We start from the raw sequence: 20515 nt of genomic DNA, 5'->3' as shown, positions 1-20515 counted from the left end.
GCGATTAAACCACAACAGGTTGCAGAGTTGATGAGCAAAACATTACTAGAGATGGCCCATAAAATGCTCTCTAGTGCTGGTATGGCTAGGAGATTCCTGGCGGATGAGCTTTGTATGGTGAGCTACCTGAAAAATAGATCCACATTGACTGCGATTGAATGTCGGACTCTAGAAGCAGTGTGGTCAGGTAACATTGCTGATTATTTTGTTCTTAGAATGTTTGGTTGCCCATGTTATGTTCGAGTTAGAGATGGTAAGCTTGATGGAAGGGCAACGAAGTGCATGTTCCTAGGTTATGCACAAGGTGATCGGGGCTATAAGTTGTGGTGTCCGGAATTAAATTCACCTATTATCAGCAGAGAAGTTACATTTGACGAGTCTCCAGTACTTCTGGCTAGGAGTGTTAATAGTAGTGTTTATATGGATCTGGACAGTGTTCAGCTTGAGGTGGAGTTGCAACCAGAAACTCTTGAGGTAGCGGGTGCTAATGAAGTAATTGACACGGATGGTGCTTGTAGCGAGGTGGAGCTTATTGAGCCAACAGTTGCTGTAACTGCTGATATTGACAAGGTGCGTATTCGATCTCCTGACAGATATGGATGCAATGATGGTTTTGCTTTATCTGCGATTGAGGAAGTTGTGTCGGAAAATCCTTATGGAGCGGTTAAAGGTGCATGTGGAGTTGGTATTCTGATGAGGTTCACGGCTATGGCGAAGTTCAAGCGAGGCTTGGACTTGAAAGACATCTGTGGCGGTTGAGCCCATCGAGGGCTGTGAGAGAGTAGTAGCGAAATTCGGATTTCTATTAAAGCGATTGTGACTTGGCTTAAATGTCGAGCTAAGGTAGAGATTATTAAAAATATGTCTCGAGTTTGAGCCCGAAACGAAAATCTGAATATTCCGAATTGGTATTTTGCGGCCATCTGAAATCGAGCAAAAGGAAATATTATAAATCATCTTTCCTACTGTGCATTGAAGAGTTGGACTGAGTTTGGAAAGTCAATCGTCGACGTGTGGCTAATTGCATCAGAGAAATAAAAAGGAAATTAGAAAGATATTCTTTCCTAATTCTAGTGGGAGTCACGGTCAACAAAGGGAAAGTCCAAACCATACTTTGTTGACCGAAATATGCAGGTTTCCAATTCTGAGTCGACCACCGTGCGTTCACTTCTTGGGCTATATAAGGCTGTTCTTTTGCCGCAAGATTTGCACGTAGTTGTTGATGTGAGCAGACTTGAAGCACCGTTTTCTCTGAGTGCCGTGGGTGCCAAATTTCTGAGTGACATCCATAGGTGCTGTGTCACGTCCCGTACTCTACCGGAACGCAACATCCCGTCGACGGTCGATTATGGTGCAACGCTCCTAGGAAGCATTGCCGACCCAACGCCCAATCAGAGATCAAACACATACGGAAGCAACGTATATAAATAAATATATACACCCATACAATAAATCGCATGAGACTAAGGATAGCCAAGCAATAAACAACGATCAACGTAGAAAATATGTACATACTTATATCACTATTTTAAAACTCTTTTTACAGTGCTCCCAACAACTCAAATAAAACACCAACTCCTAGGAATAACCAAACAGCCACTTCTCCGATCTGCTCCGTCTCCACAGGGGTGCACGCTCAACGACCGCTGGATGAAATGCAGCATCCCAAAAAGTGGTGGTGTCCTCGGCATCCTACGGCTGGGGGTCTGAAAATGTTTCGGTTTACACAACCGTGAGACGAATCTCAGCGAGTATGACCCCCTAAACCTAGGCTAGGCTAACATACAATCTCCTGACCGACAGCACAAAACAACATAACCAACCAATTTATAAATAAACTCCGATCTAGGCCCTTTGACCCAGATCTCTTACCTGGCTGACCCTGCAGGTTATTGACAATCATGATTTAAATCAAGTCACATACGCGAGCACTCGGTTCACGCGTACGTCAAACGTATGCTCATACTTAATAATGGTAATAACGCGTGTCAATCACCGAGTCCCGCACACCCGCAAACCGGCCCATGCATTCTTATGTATGCAATGCTATCGTCACACCATACTCATGCCTCGGCTCACTAGCCCACACTGGCACCTTGGCACTTGCTCAATTTATCATTTATTACGACCCGCGTAAAACGCATCAGGTCTCTTTATTTAATCACAACACTTCGTGGCCCGCGTTAAAACGCATCAACTGGCCCAGTGTCTCTAGCCCGCGTCAAAACGCATCAGGCGCAACACCGATCTCCTCACAAACCAGAGCCCGCGTAAAACGCATCAGGTTGGTCGTCTTCCGGACGTACCGGGCATCGTCCCGCGTAAAACGCATCAGGACGGCACACCCCGCGTAAGACGCATCAGGGCGAAATTGTGATCACACATACACACAATCAATTATTATCTGCACCCCGCGTATCACGCATCAGGGCATTTAGGTGATCACATGCTCATGGCAGGCACGCATTCTCGCACAATTCATCACACGCCTCGTTCCCGGCATTCACTATGCGTGCCATGAAATGCAAAACAATGCAACATGAGCATCAGCACAATTCAAGCATTCAGTTAATTTCATGCCGCAACAATCGTTCACTGGCCAATTAATACCCTGCGGCTCAATTTCACAATGTGCAATTCAATAATTCAATCAAGCCATCATATGGCCAATCACACTCCGCACAAGTCGGCCACGCAGTCACGCGACATGGCATTACTCAATTTCCCAACAATTGGGTATAGAAATCAACCAGTCAATCAACCCGGGCATACCCAGCAGTCCAATCACATAATCCCCGATTAATCTGTGCTAGTCCAATAATTATTTCTAATAATCCCACTAAATTCCTTAGACTTAATTTCCAACGATCGATCCTCAATCCAGTCCGAATTACACACTGGTACTACCTAATCCAGTCCAGACTACACCGATAATACCTAAGCCAACATGCCGAACACAATCATTCACCAAATCAACGAATTCAACGCATCCTTGGCACATCCAATATATTTTCACTTTGGTTCAACGAATCCCACATTCATTCGCACGTTCATTCCAAGGTAGTTCAATGCGTTAAAGGCCCGCCCTGGGCAAATCCATCTCAATAGTTGTTCTCACCACTTCGGGGTCATTCAATAGGATTTATACACGTCCTAATCATCCCCTAAAAATGCCTAAATTCTTGTCATTAGTACATTATTCTTAGAATATTCAACTTGGGCACAAATTAGGCATTTTCGGTACTGAATGAACAGTACCAGGAAAAATTAACATTTAGGCACTAAACCACCTTTAAACCATCTCATTAAGGCCTAATCACCTACCCTAAACATCCAACCACCAAATACATATAATTAAGACTCAAATGAGCTTAATTAACACTTGAATTGTCTAATTTCAAGCCTTGAATCATTGAATTCAATTAGTGCAAAACTTAGACAAATATGCACATTTTCGGTACTTTGTGAACAAGACGAGCAGTAATTTTGAACACTAATCCACACTTAAATAACCTCATTAAACCCTAATGACCTATCATAATCATCCTACACCCAAATAAACATCATTAGGTCCTAAATGAGCTTAATTAACCCCTAATTACCCCCTAAGGACACAATTAGACTAATTAAGGGTTTAGGGGTTTATACTCGCCTATTAGCGACTCGGGACGACGGGAACGGGCGGTCGATCACCGACGCGCGGTAAGGATCGACGGCGGCGTTCGGGTGCAAGCCGGCGGTCACGGCGGCAGACGGGGAACGGCGATTTCTTCTTTGTTTTCTTCCATTCGGAGCCGGAAATGGGGCGTGGTGGCTTTAAGGGCGAAAATGGTTGCTTGGTGGTGCGGGATGGTGGCTGGTGGCGACCGGTAGCTCCAGGGCATCTTGTTCCGGCGTGAACGAGCACGGGCGTGCGTGAATGTGCACGGCGAACGAAATGGCGATGAAGAGAGGAAATGGGAGGGAGCTCTCGGCGGATCGGCGAGAATGGAAGAGAGAGAGAGAGAGAGATTTCTGGTCAAATATGGGTCAAATTTGGTCTTAGTGGAGTCCAAGTGTCAAGATCTAGGCCAATTGGACAATTTTGCCCTTGATCCAAGGGCTATCCTTCCTTCTCATCCAATAATTTAGGGGTAAAATGGTCATTGATCCTTAACCCAAGCTGACCAGACCTGGTTTAGCCCTAACTCACCTTGGTTAGTCCCCTAATTAAATCCAAAATTCGGAATTACCAAAAATGGGTCCAAGGGCATTTTGGTAATTTTTCGGTCCCGGGTCAAAATTCCAATTTTCGCACACACGCGTTCCATATGTGTGTGGCCAACATAATATGGCGTCGGAATCGCGAAATTCACTTTTTAAGTCCTCGAAAACTGACTGCAAAGTTTCGGGAATAAAATAATATTATTTTTCCAATTTTTGTCGATATTCCACTTTTTTGCCAAAACCACTCTAAATGTGCATGGCCACCCCAAAATGACATTGGCCGCGAAAAATAACCTCAAACGGCCTCCGAATCCGGTTTCGGTGCCCACAGGGGCAAAACCGTAATTTCTCACCCCCGGACCGAAATTCCAATTTTCACTCGTGCTAACCCCAAACGTGTGTGGCCAGCGTAATATGACGTCCGATTCCCAAAAATAGTCTCTTAAGCCTTCGGAAATCGACCTCGAAATCCGGGCTCAATTCCGTGAACAAAACTCGCTAAACTTTCAATTTCAGGGTCTCTCACTAACGGGCGGCTGTTTAGGAGTTACGCGTATCGACCTAGGGCTATCCATATCGTAATGATCTCGATCATTGAGAGAATGAGAAATTATCATTAGTTCCAGAGGTCACGATCGCTCGGTTCAAGTTCAAGACTGGTTGGCCACGTGTACTTTCGGTCTTGCAGAATCACCTGCGATCCGATGGTACATCGTTGGCCTTGGCCAAACCAGATCCGTTACCTTTCCTAAGATCGGTCCATACTGGTTCATAATATTCTCTCGTCATTTCTCGAGATCGGTGCCCAATTCACGATCGGGTCCCTGGTCCACGTACCATTTTCCTAGTTAGCCATACCCCATTGGTTAGTATCCCGAGAGTGATCAGCTCTGGGCGAGACTTACTAAATGAAATGCGAAATATGGTCAATTTATTGATCCCGGAATTACATCGAAATTCAGGCTGTTACATGCTGGGTGCTTGGCAGTGGGTTCGTGGTTTTGTCGTGGAATTACACCAAGAATTCAAGTGTTAGTAGCGATTAAATCTTGTGATAAGATTTGTGTACAATTCCTTCGTGAGGTTAAGAGATTATTTCGTGAGGAATTGTGGAGCTAAACACTGCGTGAGTTATTTGGTGTAATTGGGGCTTGGGAAATATTTAAAGTGTTTGAGTAACTCGAGTGTGGTTGTAATCTCCGTTGTATCGCTTGATCAATAGTGGAATTCCGTACTGCTCTCCCCGTGGACGTAGGTCACTACGACCGAACCACGTAAATTTGGTATCCGATCTATTTTCTTATTCTGTCAATTTTATTGTTCGATCGCTTGGCTTCCGCAACACACTTTGTGATATCAAGAATACGGATATAGGTTTTTCAGTGGCAAAATTAGCATATGATGGATGCTTCTTTCACGTTCCTAATTCTAGTTCATTCAATCTTCAGTACCCTTTGCTTAGCTTTGGTTCATCTTTTCCACGGAGGGAAGTCATTTAATACTGTCATTTCTAAGAACTCAAGGATCGGGTGTACTATAAAAATGATTATTTGAAAAATGGACTATGACACGGATTTCGATTTCTCGCTGCAATCATTATGCTCAAAATCTGAAAAAGAGACAGAAGTTAGGATAGCTCTTGGGATGCCATGCCAAATGTCCTGTCGTGTCATTTTGTACCGTATAATTTCTCAGCGGTATATTTTTTCCCTTAACACAAGACGCTAACACAACGTCCGGCGTTTACATATGGCTATCAACTTTGATGAGACTTTCAGGAGAACACGTACTTGCATTTTTACACCAGGATTCCCCTTCATGGAACCAGCTGACATTTCCCAGATGGATTTAAAATCTGCACTCGAAGGTGCGAGGTTTGTCTACTTTGATGCAAGACACACAGATACTGCAATAGTTGTTGCCCAAGAGGTATAGTTTGTAGGGTTCCTCGAGTGCTAAAAACGCATTGGAATTTATAAACCAAAACCCTAGACAGGATTCATGCATATATTGAAATCTAAATAGAAGTTCGACACGTATCTTTTTGCAGATCGAAGGTAAATTGACAATCGATTGTGTCTGGATTAGCGCCTCAAGTGTTGCGCCTCTACCGGTATCCATATACACGAACGGAAGTCTCCAACGATCCAAGTGCTAGCTAAAGATCTTGAACTTCTTTTCTTGATCGCCTTTAATCTTCGAGACTCTCTCGAAGATATCTGAACAGAGAACGATTCTCTTTGTATTCTCTTAGAGGTGTTTTTTTCTTTTTTCTTCTTAGGGTTCTTTTTCACCCACACACTATATATATATAGCCTCATTATCTACGCGAATTAAAAGAAGTGGGGCTGGGCGATTTGGGCCCGCAAAACTATCCACCTTCAATCGTACATTTAATCGTTATCTCATAATGTGCACGACCGCGTAGATAAGTTGAATAGGAGAATAAATTGAAATCTACTTCTTATTTTAAGTAGATCCCGACGCACAGAAAATATTAACTCAGTTTGTTATTGTGTGCGACCCTGTAAGTTCACTAAACATTAGCAGTGTGCTCAAAACCCTTTTTGACCTACAAGTCATAAGCGGTCTCTAGCAAGACATTATGACTACCTAAGTATAGTGGAGATCGGTTTTCCGAAACAACCTAATCCACAACTAATATTAGAGTATTAACCTTGATTGATTCCTAAGGCAGACCACTAATATAGTCATCTTATTTGCTTATATTTTTGTTGGTGCTTACATTATGAGATACAGTAGATTAGGAACTTTCTCTCACATGAAATGTTTGGGAAATTCTCTCTAGCACTCATATCCTAAGACTACATCTCATTTGTCGGTACAGGCAGCTGCGCAAAATGTACCCTTTCTCCTTGATGCAGAAAAGAAAAGACCGGGATTGGATGGTCTTCTTAACTTATCGGATTATGTCATATGTTCAGCTAAATTTCCGCAGGTAAACCAACTATAGGGAAGTCCGGTCTATTGTTGATTCTTAATCTCTTAGCCAGATGATATAGGCTAAGAAGCACCGATACCACCACGCCACACGCGACACGACACGACATGACACGTCATTTCTCAAAAAATGAGAATTCCGACACGTTGGGATATGTTGTATATTAAATGTATATTTTTATATATACAAGATAAATTATCATTTTTGTGATTATTGCAATCAAATTAATTTGATTCTAATTCATAAATAAATAAACAATAAAAAAAGAGTGTCGAACGAGTGTCGGTGTCCAACACGACATAGAGGTCTCCGGAGAGTGTCTGTGTTTCCTAGGATATAGGTGCTACTCCTCATATGCTAGGAAAGACATTTGCTATTGGACTATCAAATTATTGTTAATTAAGGAAACTTTGCCGAGTTTAGTTTACTGAATGCTTTTGCTAGAAACTTGTCGCACTACATCGCATGTATTACTCATAATATATAAATATTCCACGAGTTTCCTCTGATGCTTTGTTATAACTTAGCTAGTAGCCTTGACACGCTGAACATCTTCATTTGGTCAACCTTGTCAGATATAAAGGGTTCGAGCCATTTATTGGAGCTTTCGTCTGCTTTCGCTGTATGTGCTTACTGGCTGTTCAGTTTGTCAATAAACTCTGAATGCAACATTGATTTCTATGTGCAACAGGCATGGACAGAGGCACCATCTGTGCCGAGCGCCCTTTTAGCCATACTTCTTAGATTACCAAAACTGAAATTCGCAATCGTGACCTTGGGTGAACATGGATGCCTGATGCTGGAGAGATCATCAGATGGTAAGTTCGGGACTCCGACCGTTACCTTTTCTTTCCCCTTATGCAAGAATGCCTTCAACTGATGCTTAAGTCTTGACTTTTCGTACAGCAGAGAAACCTCCAACGGGAGAAGAAGATGCCGATAGCTTATTGCGTTCTTTGGAGCAAGAAAAGGATGATAGTGTAGCCAGACCAATGTGCATTTCATCGGTAATGTGCTTCCCTAATCAACGTCAAACAAGCTTTCTCGTTGTGTTATTATTGTGTTCAAGGCCAGTTAGAGATACCAGAGCAGCTTTCTGTGCTATATTTCAACAATTTCCAATTACTATTCACTGATAATAATTTTTTGATAATAGTAAGTTGCTTAGTCAAAAAATGAATCATGAGATTGAACATATCAACCAATTGTATAATTGAATGTGAAAATGTTGCCTCCCATTGCGTTGAACTGAATCTCTTTTTCGAACTTGTTTTCAGATATCTTGTTACTCTACCCTTGAAAATGCTGGTTATACTTTTCCTCTAGCCATTGTCCGGATGACTGTTGTTCAGAATGAGCAGATCCTTGTCAATACCCTATGCTTATAAAAAAAGCAGTCCAGAAAAGGCAGCCTGATTCAGTCAAGTACTTCTATGCTAATGAATTTACAATCCATTATGAACTCTCATCTTACTTCCCAAAAGCTAGTATTGAGGTGGGCGAGCCCTAGGCCATATAAACCACACATCTAAATCCCATACCATCGATGTAGGATCCAAGTTGCATACCTTGCAATTGGGATCATAACATATGATGTTTAAACAAAATCTGAGTAGTCTCAGACGGTAGTTGCCTTACACAAACCACCCTCTCCATGATCCCCGAATGAAAGGCGGGTTTCCATTTTCTACAACAGTACAACCAACAAAGAAATTTCCCCATTTTCTGTTTTGTCCCAATTACTTCATTCATTAGGTGTAATTGGGGGAGAAAAATATTTTGGAAATTTCAGCAGCTTCATGTCGGTTGTTGCTCAAAGGCAGCTGAGCAGTTTCTGATAGTTTATAGTACTTTCCATTTTAGAAGCATGCGACACTCTGATAGATTATTGTTCTAGCTTGGAAATACATTACATTGTCTGGTTTGCAACACTTACATTGGAATAATAACTAACGACAATTTGTTTTCCTGTCAGAAAGTGGTGAAACTGAAAGCAAACGGAATTGGGACATTGACCGGTAGATTATTCGTGTGTACAGCAGAAAGGATACCACCATCAGAACTAGTCGACACAACTGGTGCCGGAGATGCTTTCATCGGAGCTATACTCTATGGTGGGCTTAGCCATAAATTAGAAACTCTTCGCTTGTTTGTGCAGTTAATCATGCTTCATTTTCATAGTGGGATAACATAGCTTGGTTGCTCACTCCATATTTTAACTAACTGTTTTTCTGTCATATGATAAATGACAGCGTAAATCATGAACCCGGAGATCATCATGCAAATATACCAAATTGGCCAGATCATGGTCAACGGTATTATTTTGTTGCAAATTACTTATGCATCATAAACTGTACAAAAGGTCGTATGCTCCATATCACCTGATATTAACCATAAATAGTGTGAAAAATACTAGAGAAATGAAAGGAAGAAGAAAAGAAATCTATAGTTGAAAGACTTGAACTTCATCTGAGAGCTCAACTTTATTCTCGTGAATCTTGCTGTTTATATACATACCACAAAACTAACACTTGAGCTAATAGCTCATATACCAGAAAATGCAACTGAACAACTAAACTAACAGAAGAAACAAATCTTGTTGAACTGAACTAACAGAATGCTAACTACTCTGTTTTTCCTTTGCTCTAAGAACAGAAATCAATTACGTAGAACAGCATATAGAAGACTTGAAGAACTTCCTTCAGCTTTCCACATCTTCTTTCTTTCCTGTATTCTCAACATCCCCCCGCAAACTGGGTGCAGGTTTGAACCCCAAGCCCAGTTTGGTTCTGAGAGTGAAATGATCAAGTCGTGGCAAAGCCTTGGTGAAAATGTCAGCAAGCTGTCGATTACTATGAATATATTGAACTCGTAGGGATCCCAGGGAGACCTTTTCTCTGACGAAATGAAAGTCAATTTCAATATGTTTAGTTCGAGCATGGAAGACAGGATTGGTGGTAAGTGATATGGCAGACTGATTATCACAAAATAGAGTTGTAGGAGAGGGTAGAGATATGCCAAGATCACGTAGGACAAAACTAATCCATGTAAGATCAGCAGTAGCAGATGCAAGAGCTCGATACTCTGCTTCAGTAGATGAACGAGAGACAGTCGGTTGTTTCTTAGCAAACCAGGAGATGAGATTGGAACCAAGATATGTGCAAAAACCAGTTGTGGAACGTCGGGTATCAAGACAGCCAGCCCAATCAGCATCAGAGAAACCATATAAGGTCATGGAACTTTGAGAATGGAGGAAGATTCCCATATTCACAGCGCCCTTAACATATCGAAGAACTCGCTTTAGTTTATGAAAATCAGCGATTGTTGGTCGCTGCATTTTCTGACATAAAAGATTAGTAGCATAAGCAAGGTCTGGGCGAGTTATAGTGAGATACTGAAGCCCTCCAACTAAACTTCTGTATTCAAGTGGGTTAACAAGATAGATATCATCATCCTTCGTGTGCAGAGGCCTTACAGCTAGTGGAGTTGTGATAGGTTTGCAATCTTGCATGTTTGCTCTTGTAAGAAGATCAATAGCATACTTGGTTTGGCAGAGAAAAAGGTCAACTGAGGTGCGTTTGGCTTCTATCCCCAGAAAATAATGAAGTGAGCCCAGATCTTTCATGTGAAAAGAGATACTCAGAGATTTGATGAAATCATCAAGCAATTGATGTGAGTTACCAGTCAACACAATATCATCAACATACAGAAGCAACAAGATTGTGTCAGTGCCACGATGAAACACAAAGAGAGAAGGGTCTGTGGTGCTGCAGAAAAAACCAAATTCAAGAAGGAAGTTGCTGAATTTCTCAAACCATACAAAGATTTCTTGAGTAAACAGACATGATGAGGCAAAGTAGGATTGATAAAACCAGGGGGTTGCTCCATATAGACAGATTCAGTGAGTGTGCCATGTAAAAAGGCATTTTTGACATCTAGTTGACGAATAGGCCAGTGCTTTACCATAGCCACTGATAAGACAATACGAAGTGTGGTTTGTTTCACTACAGGGCTGAAGGTTTCAAAAAAGTCTACTCCTTCTTCTTGGTGAAACCCTTTAGCAACCAAACGAGCCTTCAACCTGTCAAGACTTCCATGTGATGCTAACTTTGTTTTAAACACCCACTTACAACCTATAATATTCATCTCAGTTGATCTTGGAACTAATATCCAAGTTTGATTCATATGTAGGGCATCCATTTCCTCATGCATTGCTTGAGTCCAGCCCTTATGAGCTAGAGCTGATTTAAGTGATTTCGGTTCAGCTGGAACATTGTATTCAGCTAAGCAAGCATATCTGGGATTTGGTTTAGCTATACCAGACCTTAGTCGAGTTTGCATAGGATGAACAGAGGTATCATGGGAATGATGGGAAAAAGCACTTGGAGGAGCTGGATCATCAACAGAAATGATTGGTGCTGCATTATCTGGAGCAGAACATCCTGAGACCTCATGGTTAGTAGGAGGTTGTGAGGATGATAAAGACATGTGGTTGCACGGCTCTGTGATATGTGGTACACGAATATGGCCAACCTCCATAACGTCAGTGTCCTGTAAATGACCAGTGGTACAAATAGAAGGATGTCGCATGGAATGCAGCTTGTTAGAATCCAGAAAGTCTACCTCATCAACCCATTTGCGATACAGAGAAGTGTAGTGAGGATAGTCACTATTGAGTTTCTTGGTAAAAGGAAAGCAACATTCATCAAACTGCACATGTCGACTGACATATATTCGACCATCAGTAGGAACTAGACAGCGATACCCCTTATGACGCTCACTATATCCCAGAAAAACACATGGAAGGGATCGAGGATCAAACTTGTGTTGTGCATAGGGCCCGAGGGGGATAACAAGCACGGCCAAAGACCCTAAGATGATCATAGCTCGGTACTTGTTTAAACAACCTACGTGAGGCGAGTCCATCCGCAACTTAGGAGTTGGAAGCAAGTTAATGATGTAATTGGCAGTCAAAAAGGAATCAACCCAATATTGTAATGGAGTTCTAGCATGGTAGAGCATAGTCAAGCCCAATTCTACTACATGACGATGTTTCCTCTCGGAAATCCCATTTTGTTCGGGGGTGTAGGGCAAGATAAGTATTGTTTAATACCACAAGTTTCCAAGTGATGCTGAAATCGGTGCTAGTAAATTCACCGCCCCATCACATTGAAAAACTTTGATTTTATGATTAAGTTGGTTTTCCACAAACTTCAAACATAAGAAAAACATCATAGAAGTCTGACTTCAGCCTTCATTGGATAAAGCCAACTATAGCGAGAGAAATTGTCAACAAAGATGACATAAAATCAATCCCAAGTGAAGTCACCGGTGATGGACCCCAAATATCACAATGTATCCTTTCTAGAGGAACTTAGTTGCCAGTGAATCGAAAGGGGAAAAGGTAGTGAAGTACTTTTGACAAGTTGACAACTACCACACACAGTGGTGCTTTCTTAGTGCGCAGATCCTCTGCTGTCGTTGGAGATGCTTCAAGATCCGTGAGTTGGTATGAGCAAGTCGTTGATGCCATATTTCTTCTTCGATCGCCTTATGCCTCTACGTAAGTAGAGCCTTAGTTTCTGCGGATCCACTCGATAGAGCCCCCAACTTTTCTCCCTAGCATCACCGTGGTGTTGGTGCGATTGTCCTTCACATAGACACCATTTTTATCAAACACAAAAGAGCGGGGAAAGTCATCGATCGGTTTTGAAACGAAAGAAGATTCTTCTTGATTTCGGGAACCACCAAGACATCATTTAATGGTAACACATCAAGCTCGAGAATGTAAGAACGCATTACCGGTGTAAGTAATAGGAATACATGATCCATTTCCTATCATGACGAGATCATGTCCAAGTATACTTTGAGGGTTATGAATTATACCAGGATTAGCAAGTGATGTACGTGGCTCCCGTGTCGAGGATACCATTCACGCCCGTAGGATCCTCAAGATGTGTTGCTTGTTAGAGCTTGAGGAATAGCTTCGTCTTGATAAGAATTGTCGAACCGATACCAACATCGAAGTGCATCGTGCCACTGTCGTTGCGGATTTGACATGCTACTCGAATTCCATCTGTCTCTTTCACAACCCGTAAATTCTTATAAGTTGCGAGAGGTTTGAGTGGGATAAGATTTAGTCTCTTGATATCTCCGTGAAGAATCGGCATGTGGTCGAAAACCGGGACTCTGTGGTTTAAAACGCCGAGCCTCCTGATCGTGAGTCAGACTAAATGATCTATAATTCTGACTTCTTCCTTGATAACCATAACCACGACCTCGATTGTCAAAGGAACGACCCTCGCCATAGTTTCGTCCTCCCTGAAGCTACCTCTCTGTCCCATAAAAGCCATTAGGCCGATTAAGTTCTTTGCTAGTAACTATCTTCGGTTCCATCTCAACATTTCTTTCTCCGTAATATGCCAAGTTAGGATTAAACTGATTCAAGGAATAGTTATCCAGTCTTGTTTCAAATCTTTCCAGCTGTGATATCACCTCATCATAATCAGGTTGAGGTTTCAAACAATACATGGTTGTTTTGAAGTTTTCATACTCAGATCCTAGTCCTTCCAAGACGCCAAAAACTTTAGTTATTTCATCCACAGGTTTTCCTATTGCATTTAACTGATCGCAAATTAGTTTGTATTCTCTAAGATAATCAGATAGCTGTCTATTTCGTTTATGACATGCCTGCAGTTTCCCCCTCAACTCAAACTCCTAGCTACGATTTCGTGTGAATCTATTCAAAAAAGTCTCGCCATACCTCATAGGATGTTTCCAGGTGATGATTAGCCCCAGGATATTCTCAGAAACTGCACCACTTATCCATGAAGATACCAGTTGATCGGTTTTCACCCAATCAGTGTAATCAAGATTGACTACTTCGACTTCTCTCCCGTCAACTTCAGCTTGTATTGTCTGTGGAGGTGGCGGAATTTCTCCATTGATGAAGCCAAATAGCTCTTGACTGCGAAGAAATCTATAAAATTGAGCTTGCCAGAGAAGAAAGTTGTCTTCAGCAAGCTTGATTGTAACGAAGTTAGTAATGTTGACATGAATAGGAAAAGGATATCTCGGTGTTCTTGCTGCCATTGTTGTGTTCTTCAACGAATGAGATCAAGCTTTGCTCTCAGAGATAGCTCTGATACTATGTGAAAAATACTAGAGAAATGAAAGGAAGAAGAAAAGAAATCTATAGTTGAAAGACTTGAACTTCATCTGAGAGCTCAACTTTATTCTCGTGAATCTTGCTGTTTATATACATACCACAAAACTAACACTTGAGCTAACAGCTCATATACCAGAAAATGCAACTGAACAACTAAACTAACAGAAGAAACAAATCTTGTTGAACTGAACTAACGAATGCTAACTACTCTGTTTTTCCTTTGCTCTAAGAACAGAAATCAATTACGTAGAACAGCATATAGAAGACTTGAAGAACTTCCTTCAGCTTTCCACATCTTCTTTCTTTCCTGTATTCTCAACAAATAGTATATAGACAAAGCATAACATGTTAGAGTGAAACACCACATGACGCTCCACATCAACCTGTAAATCTTGTGCTGATGCATCGGTTCTCTCTTATGAAGTCCTTGACGTGTTTTACTTTCGTTCTCATTCTTGCAGCGTTGTGTATGAACATGGCCCCAGAAAAAATGCTTCCATTTGCAGCCACGGTGGTAAGCAGACTTTCTCCCTTCGAATTGATAAAGCGATGAGAGAATTACAGTTGCTAACTAGAAATTAGTTAAATCAGATGAATTACAGTTGCTACCTAGAAATTAGTTAAATCAGATGAAAGATGGGGTCATCACATAATTTTGTCATATCAATCTCTTCTGAGTTGTTTTGATTCCTCGATTTATGTAACTCTGGGCAGCTGCTGGGTGCAAGGAATCGGGATCTAGAACCGGTCTGTTGAAATAGTGATCCAATTTCTAGAAGTTTCTAGTATGCTCAAGATTTTTGGAGAATAGATATTTAAATGAATAATCTAGAAAGTTGTGAGAAATATCTAAGATATTTCTAGAAAAGTTTCTAGAAAAAATCTTTGATATTTCTAGAAGGTTAATGAGACATGTGTAGAAAATTCTAGAAAAATATCTATGTAACATGCTATAGATTTTTCCTTAGTGGCGGTGGAAGAGGGCTATAAATAGCCAACCCCTCTCCACTTGAAGAATACACACCTATCAGAAGAAAAAAACTAAGTCCCTTGTACAAAGCCTTCATAATACAATACTTTTTGTCTTCTTTGTTTTCTACTTGTCTTCCACTATCAAAAGTTTTGTTCTACTGTTGCTTCAAGTCCACGTACCAACACTTGTACTCACTAAATCACTCACTCACTTACAAAACAAATCACGCTTCCGCAAATACTAACAATGGTATCGAGCCACGTTTTGGTTGGTATTGGGCGTTTGTCCGAACCACCCGTTCCTAAAACTACCCATTCAACTATCCAACAACTAAACTATGGCCAACTCTACATCATCCTCATTTCCCATTCCTATTTTCGATGGGAATAATTACGACTATTGGAGCATTAAAATGACTACTTTCTTGATGGCCCAAGATTTATGGGACATCGTAGAAAAGGGTTATGAGGCTCCACAAGAAGGTGCAAGTGTTCCAAAAGATCAACTACAAAAGGATGCAAGGGCACTATGTGTTATTCAGCAAGCACTCTCGGAAACAGTATTTCCGAGGATAATTGGAGCGAAGACAGCAAAGAAGGCATGGGAAACACTACGAGATGAATTCCAAGGATCAGAAAAGGTACGCACTATTCGGCTTCAAACTCTAAGAAGAGAATTTGAGAATTCTAAAATGAAAGTAAATGAGACCATTCAAGAATACTGTGGGAAATTAAAAGAACTAGTTAATCAAATGAGAGCCTATGGAGATGAAATCGCTGATCAAAGGGTCGTAGAAAAAATACTAGTGTCACTTACTAGAAAGTATAATCCTATTGTGACAACTACGTAGAAGCAACTAAAGATTTAACGACCACAGTCAAAGAAGTGAATTAATTGGCTCTCTAGAAGCACATGAGAAAAGATTGATGGCACAAGATGAAGATTCAGTTGAAAGTGCCTTTCAGTCCAAAATAAACATACGGTCTCATCAATCTAAAAATGGTGGAAGGAGCTTATGGAAAAGTAAAAAAGGAGGAGGAGAAACTATCCAAAAGGAAAAATACCCACATTGTGGAATTTGCAAGAACACTAATCATCTAGAGAAAGATTGCTGGTTTAAAAATAAACCACAATGCCGCTTTTGTAAAAGATATGGCCATGTAGAAAAGAATTGTCGCTCGAAAACAAATAATCGAGCCAACTATGTTGAAGAAAAAGAAACTGAAGACAACACATTCTACGCAGGCCAAGCGGCAAATGATAAGAAAAATGATACGTGGTACATTGATAGTGGGTGTAGCAATCATATGACGGGGGATGAATCTATATTTACCAATATTGATACGTCGGTGAAATCCCAAGTGAAATTGGGCAATGGCACATTGGTCGAAGTAAAAGGAAAAGGCACTATAGCCATTGAAACAAATAAAGGCCCAAAATATATTCACAATGTATATCTTGTCCCTAGTCTTGCTCAAAATTTATTGAGCGTGGGCCAAATGATTCAAAGTGGGTATTCTCTATACTTTAGAGAAGATGCCTGCATTATCTATGATAAATATAAAAATATCATTGCCTCTGTTAAGATGGAGAATAGGAATTTTCCTATTCAATGGAAATATATCATAGATGTAGCCATGAAAGCTCAACTTGATGATTCATGGCTTTGGCATCGAAGATTTGGCCACTTCAACTTTGCTGGGCTAAAAGTTCTCCATAAAAAAAAATGATGAGAGATTTTCCAGCTATTTCAGAAATTTCAGATGTTTGTGAAGGCTGTCTGCTTGGAAAACAACAAAGACAATCCTTCCCATTTGGAGGTGCGTGGAGAGCTAAGAAGCCATTGGAGCTAGTGCATACGGATGTGTGTGGTCCAATGAGGACCCTCACACCCAGTCAAAATAAATATTTCATCCTATTCATCGATGACTACACAAGAATGACGTGGGTCTACTTTCTTCGAGAAAGATCGGAGGTCTTCTCTATTTTCGAAAATTCAAGAACCACGTCGAAAATCAAAGTGGCCGCAGAATCAAAGTTCTAAGGAGCGACGAGAGCACGGAATACAACTCAAGGGAGTTCAATAAATTCTGTGAAGATGAAGGAGTTCATCATCAACTAACCGTTGGCTATGCCCCGGAGCAAAATGGAGTAAGCGAAAAAGGAAGAATAGAACCGTCATGGAGATGGCAAGGTCTATGCTAAAGGAGAAAGGCCTTCCCAACACGTTTTGGGCAAAGCGTCTATACGGTATACATCTTAAACAGATGTCCAACTAAAGCAGTCAAAATAAAACTCCGGTTGAAGCATGGAGTGGACGGAAGCCTTCAGACGAAGCATCTCAAGGTGTTTGGCTGCATATGTTACGTCCACATTCCTGCTCAAAAGAGGAGCAAGCTAGATGAGAAGACAAGAAAGGAATCTTCCTTGGCTACAGACCAATCAAAAGGCTATCGGGTCTACAACCTAAGAACTAAGAAGCTCATGATCGGTCGAGACATCGAATTTGACGAGAATGGCGCCCGGAATTGGGAGGACGAAAAGATTGAGAAGAAGTATGTCAACTTGCCGGACAAACAACCCGCTTCGAGAGGATTCAACATCACAAGATGAAGGTGAAGTGCCAGATTCAACCACTCAAGACGTAACACCACCATCCTCTCCTGGCGCAACACAAGAAGAATCTACTTCAGAATCTCCTATTTTAAGGGTAAAATCTCTTAGAAAAGTTTATGAAACATGCAACTTTGCAGCTTTAGAACCAGAGAACTATGAAGAGGCTACCAAAGAAGAAGTTTGGATTAAGGCCATGGAGGAAGAAATCAAGATGATAGAGAAGAATGAAACGTGGGAGCTCGTCGATCGCCCGACGACAAAGAAATCATTGGTGTCAAGTGGGTTTACAAGACAAAGCTCAATGTAGATGGATCAATTCAAAAGCATAAGGCAAGGCTCGTGGCGAAAGGATACTTGCAACAACCAGGTATTGACTATACTGAAACTTTCGCTCCTGTTGCACGCTTTGATACTATTCGGGCACTCATAGCCTTAGCAAGCACAAAAGGAATGGAAGATCTATCAACTAGATGTAAAGTCTGCATTCCTTAATGGATATCTTCAAGAAGAAATATATGTGGAACAACCACAAGGCTTTACCATCAAAGGCCAAGAAGAAAAAGTCCTCAAGCTCAAGAAGGCCCTCTATGGGTTAAAACAAGCACCACGAGCATGGTTTAGCGAATAGACGAATACTTTACCAAGCAAGGATTCAGGAGGAGCATGAGTGAGCCAACGCTCTACATCAAGACCCAAGGTAAGTCCGACACTCTCATTGTCTCTTTGTATGTGGATGATCTTATATATACAGGGAACAATGAAAAGATGATTCAAGAATTCAAAGAAGAAATGATGAAGACATTCGAGATGACGGACTTGGGCTTGATGCGCTACTTCCTCGGTATTGAGATCAACCAAAATGAAGGAGTTTTTATCTCACAGAAGAAATATGCCGAGAACCTCCTTAAGAAATTCAAGATGAATAATTGCAAAACAGTTGCAACACCGCTTGTGACAAACGAGAAACTATTAAAGGAAGATGGAGCAGAAAAAGCCGACGCCACCCTCTACAGAAGTCTGATTGGTAGTCTATTATATCTCACTGCTACATGACCGGACATCATATACGCAACAAGTCTACTATCACGATTCATGCAGAGTCCGAGTCAAATTCACTTTGGAGCTGCCAAGAGAATTTTAAGATACATACGAGGAACGACGATTATGGCATTTGGTATCGGCCAAGTTCAACCTGCTAAGCTCGTTGGCTACACAGAGCGGTGGCCAAGGGCGGGATCAATCGACGATAGGAGGAGCACCACCGGCTATGCATTCACACTCTTGGGCTCTGGAATATTCTCTTGGGCATCTAAAAACAAGACTCAGGTGGCACAATCTACTGCAGAAGCTGAATATATCGGCACTGCTACGACTACTAGTCAAGCAATATGGCTTGAAGAATTCTAGAAGACATTGGAGAAGCACAAACGGAATCAACTCCAATATTTTGCGACAACAAGTCTGCGATCGCCATATCAAAAAATCCTGTCTTCCATGGAAGAACCAAACACATAGACATCAAATATCACTTCATCCGTGAAGTGCAATATAATGGAGAGATCGAGCTCAAATATTGCAAGACCGAAGATCAAGTCGCGGACATATTCACTAAAGCACTACCGCTGGTCAAGTTCGAGATGTTAAGAAGCATGCTTGGAGTTTCTCGAAATTGGATCAAGGAGGAGTGTTGAAATAGTGATCCAATTTCTAGAAGTTTCTAGTATGCTCAAGATTTTTGGAGAATAGATATTTAAATGAATAATCTAGAAAGTTGTGAGAAATATCTAAGATATTTCTAGAAAAGTTTCTAGAAAAAATCTTTGATATTTCTAGAAGGTTAATGAGACATGTGTAGAAAATTCTAGAAAAATATCTATGTAACATGCTATAGATTTTTCCTTAGTGGCGGTGGAAGAGGGCTATAAATAGCCAACCCCTCTCCACTTGAAGAATACACACCTATCAGAAGAAAAAAACTAAGTCCCTTGTACAAAGCCTTCATAATACAATACTTTTTGTCTTCTTTGTTTTCTACTTGTCTTCCACCATCAAAAGTTTTGTTCTACTGTTGCTTCAAGTCCACGTACCAACACTTGTACTCACTAAATCACTCACTCACTTACAAAACAAATCACGCTTCCGCAAATACTAACACGGTCTTCCCTACCAGACCAATCCATGTTTGGCTCCGTTTCTAGGAGAAACCGGCTATTCTGCAGAATCAAATGGAGAAAGCCTTCCATGTATAGGTGACATCATGGAGCACGCCGGTTGATTGGTTTGGTGATATTAGGTTACGTTGCACCGTAACTCTAGTTCGTGATGATGTGTTGTGCGAATCTGTCACTGCTTGTTAAGCTGTAGCAGCTGCTCATTCGCCTCTATAAACATTTGTAGTGTAAATAAAGCAGGGGCAGAGAGACAGCAAAGCAAGTACGTGCTTTGACGACTGTGTCTCTTTCAGTGAATGCAAATCTGCATGTTTGGACTCTGTCCTGGCTCTAACTTAATTGTTTTTCTTCGCTTCTTCTCTTAAAAAACCGCAAAGAAAGAAACACGAGAACAAGGATAAGTATACATTCTTGACATT

General features: G+C 41.1%; 1 protein-coding gene across 1 annotated transcript in view; it reads left to right on the top strand.

Moving 5' to 3' along the window:
• LOC115662349 (uncharacterized) overlaps window positions 1-20515 on the top strand; it is a 56723-nt gene that overhangs the window by 10984 nt on the left and 25224 nt on the right. Inside the window, exons 6-10 of the mRNA XM_056320354.1 lie at window positions 5985-6135; window positions 7055-7165; window positions 7860-7986; window positions 8078-8175; window positions 9144-9282. Coding sequence (XP_056176329.1) covers window positions 5985-6135; window positions 7055-7165; window positions 7860-7986; window positions 8078-8175; window positions 9144-9282 — 626 coding nt within the window. The remainder of the gene's footprint in view (window positions 1-5984; window positions 6136-7054; window positions 7166-7859; window positions 7987-8077; window positions 8176-9143; window positions 9283-20515) is intronic.

Source organism: Syzygium oleosum, unplaced genomic scaffold, assembly GCF_021117445.2.
Source record: "Syzygium oleosum isolate NSW1041296 unplaced genomic scaffold, Sole_v2.1 Sole_v2.01, whole genome shotgun sequence".
In the NCBI taxonomy this organism is placed as follows: domain Eukaryota; kingdom Viridiplantae; phylum Streptophyta; class Magnoliopsida; order Myrtales; family Myrtaceae; genus Syzygium; species Syzygium oleosum.
The sequence above is the reverse complement of the archived record's forward strand: the minus strand, read 5'-3'. Positions and strand labels throughout refer to the sequence as shown.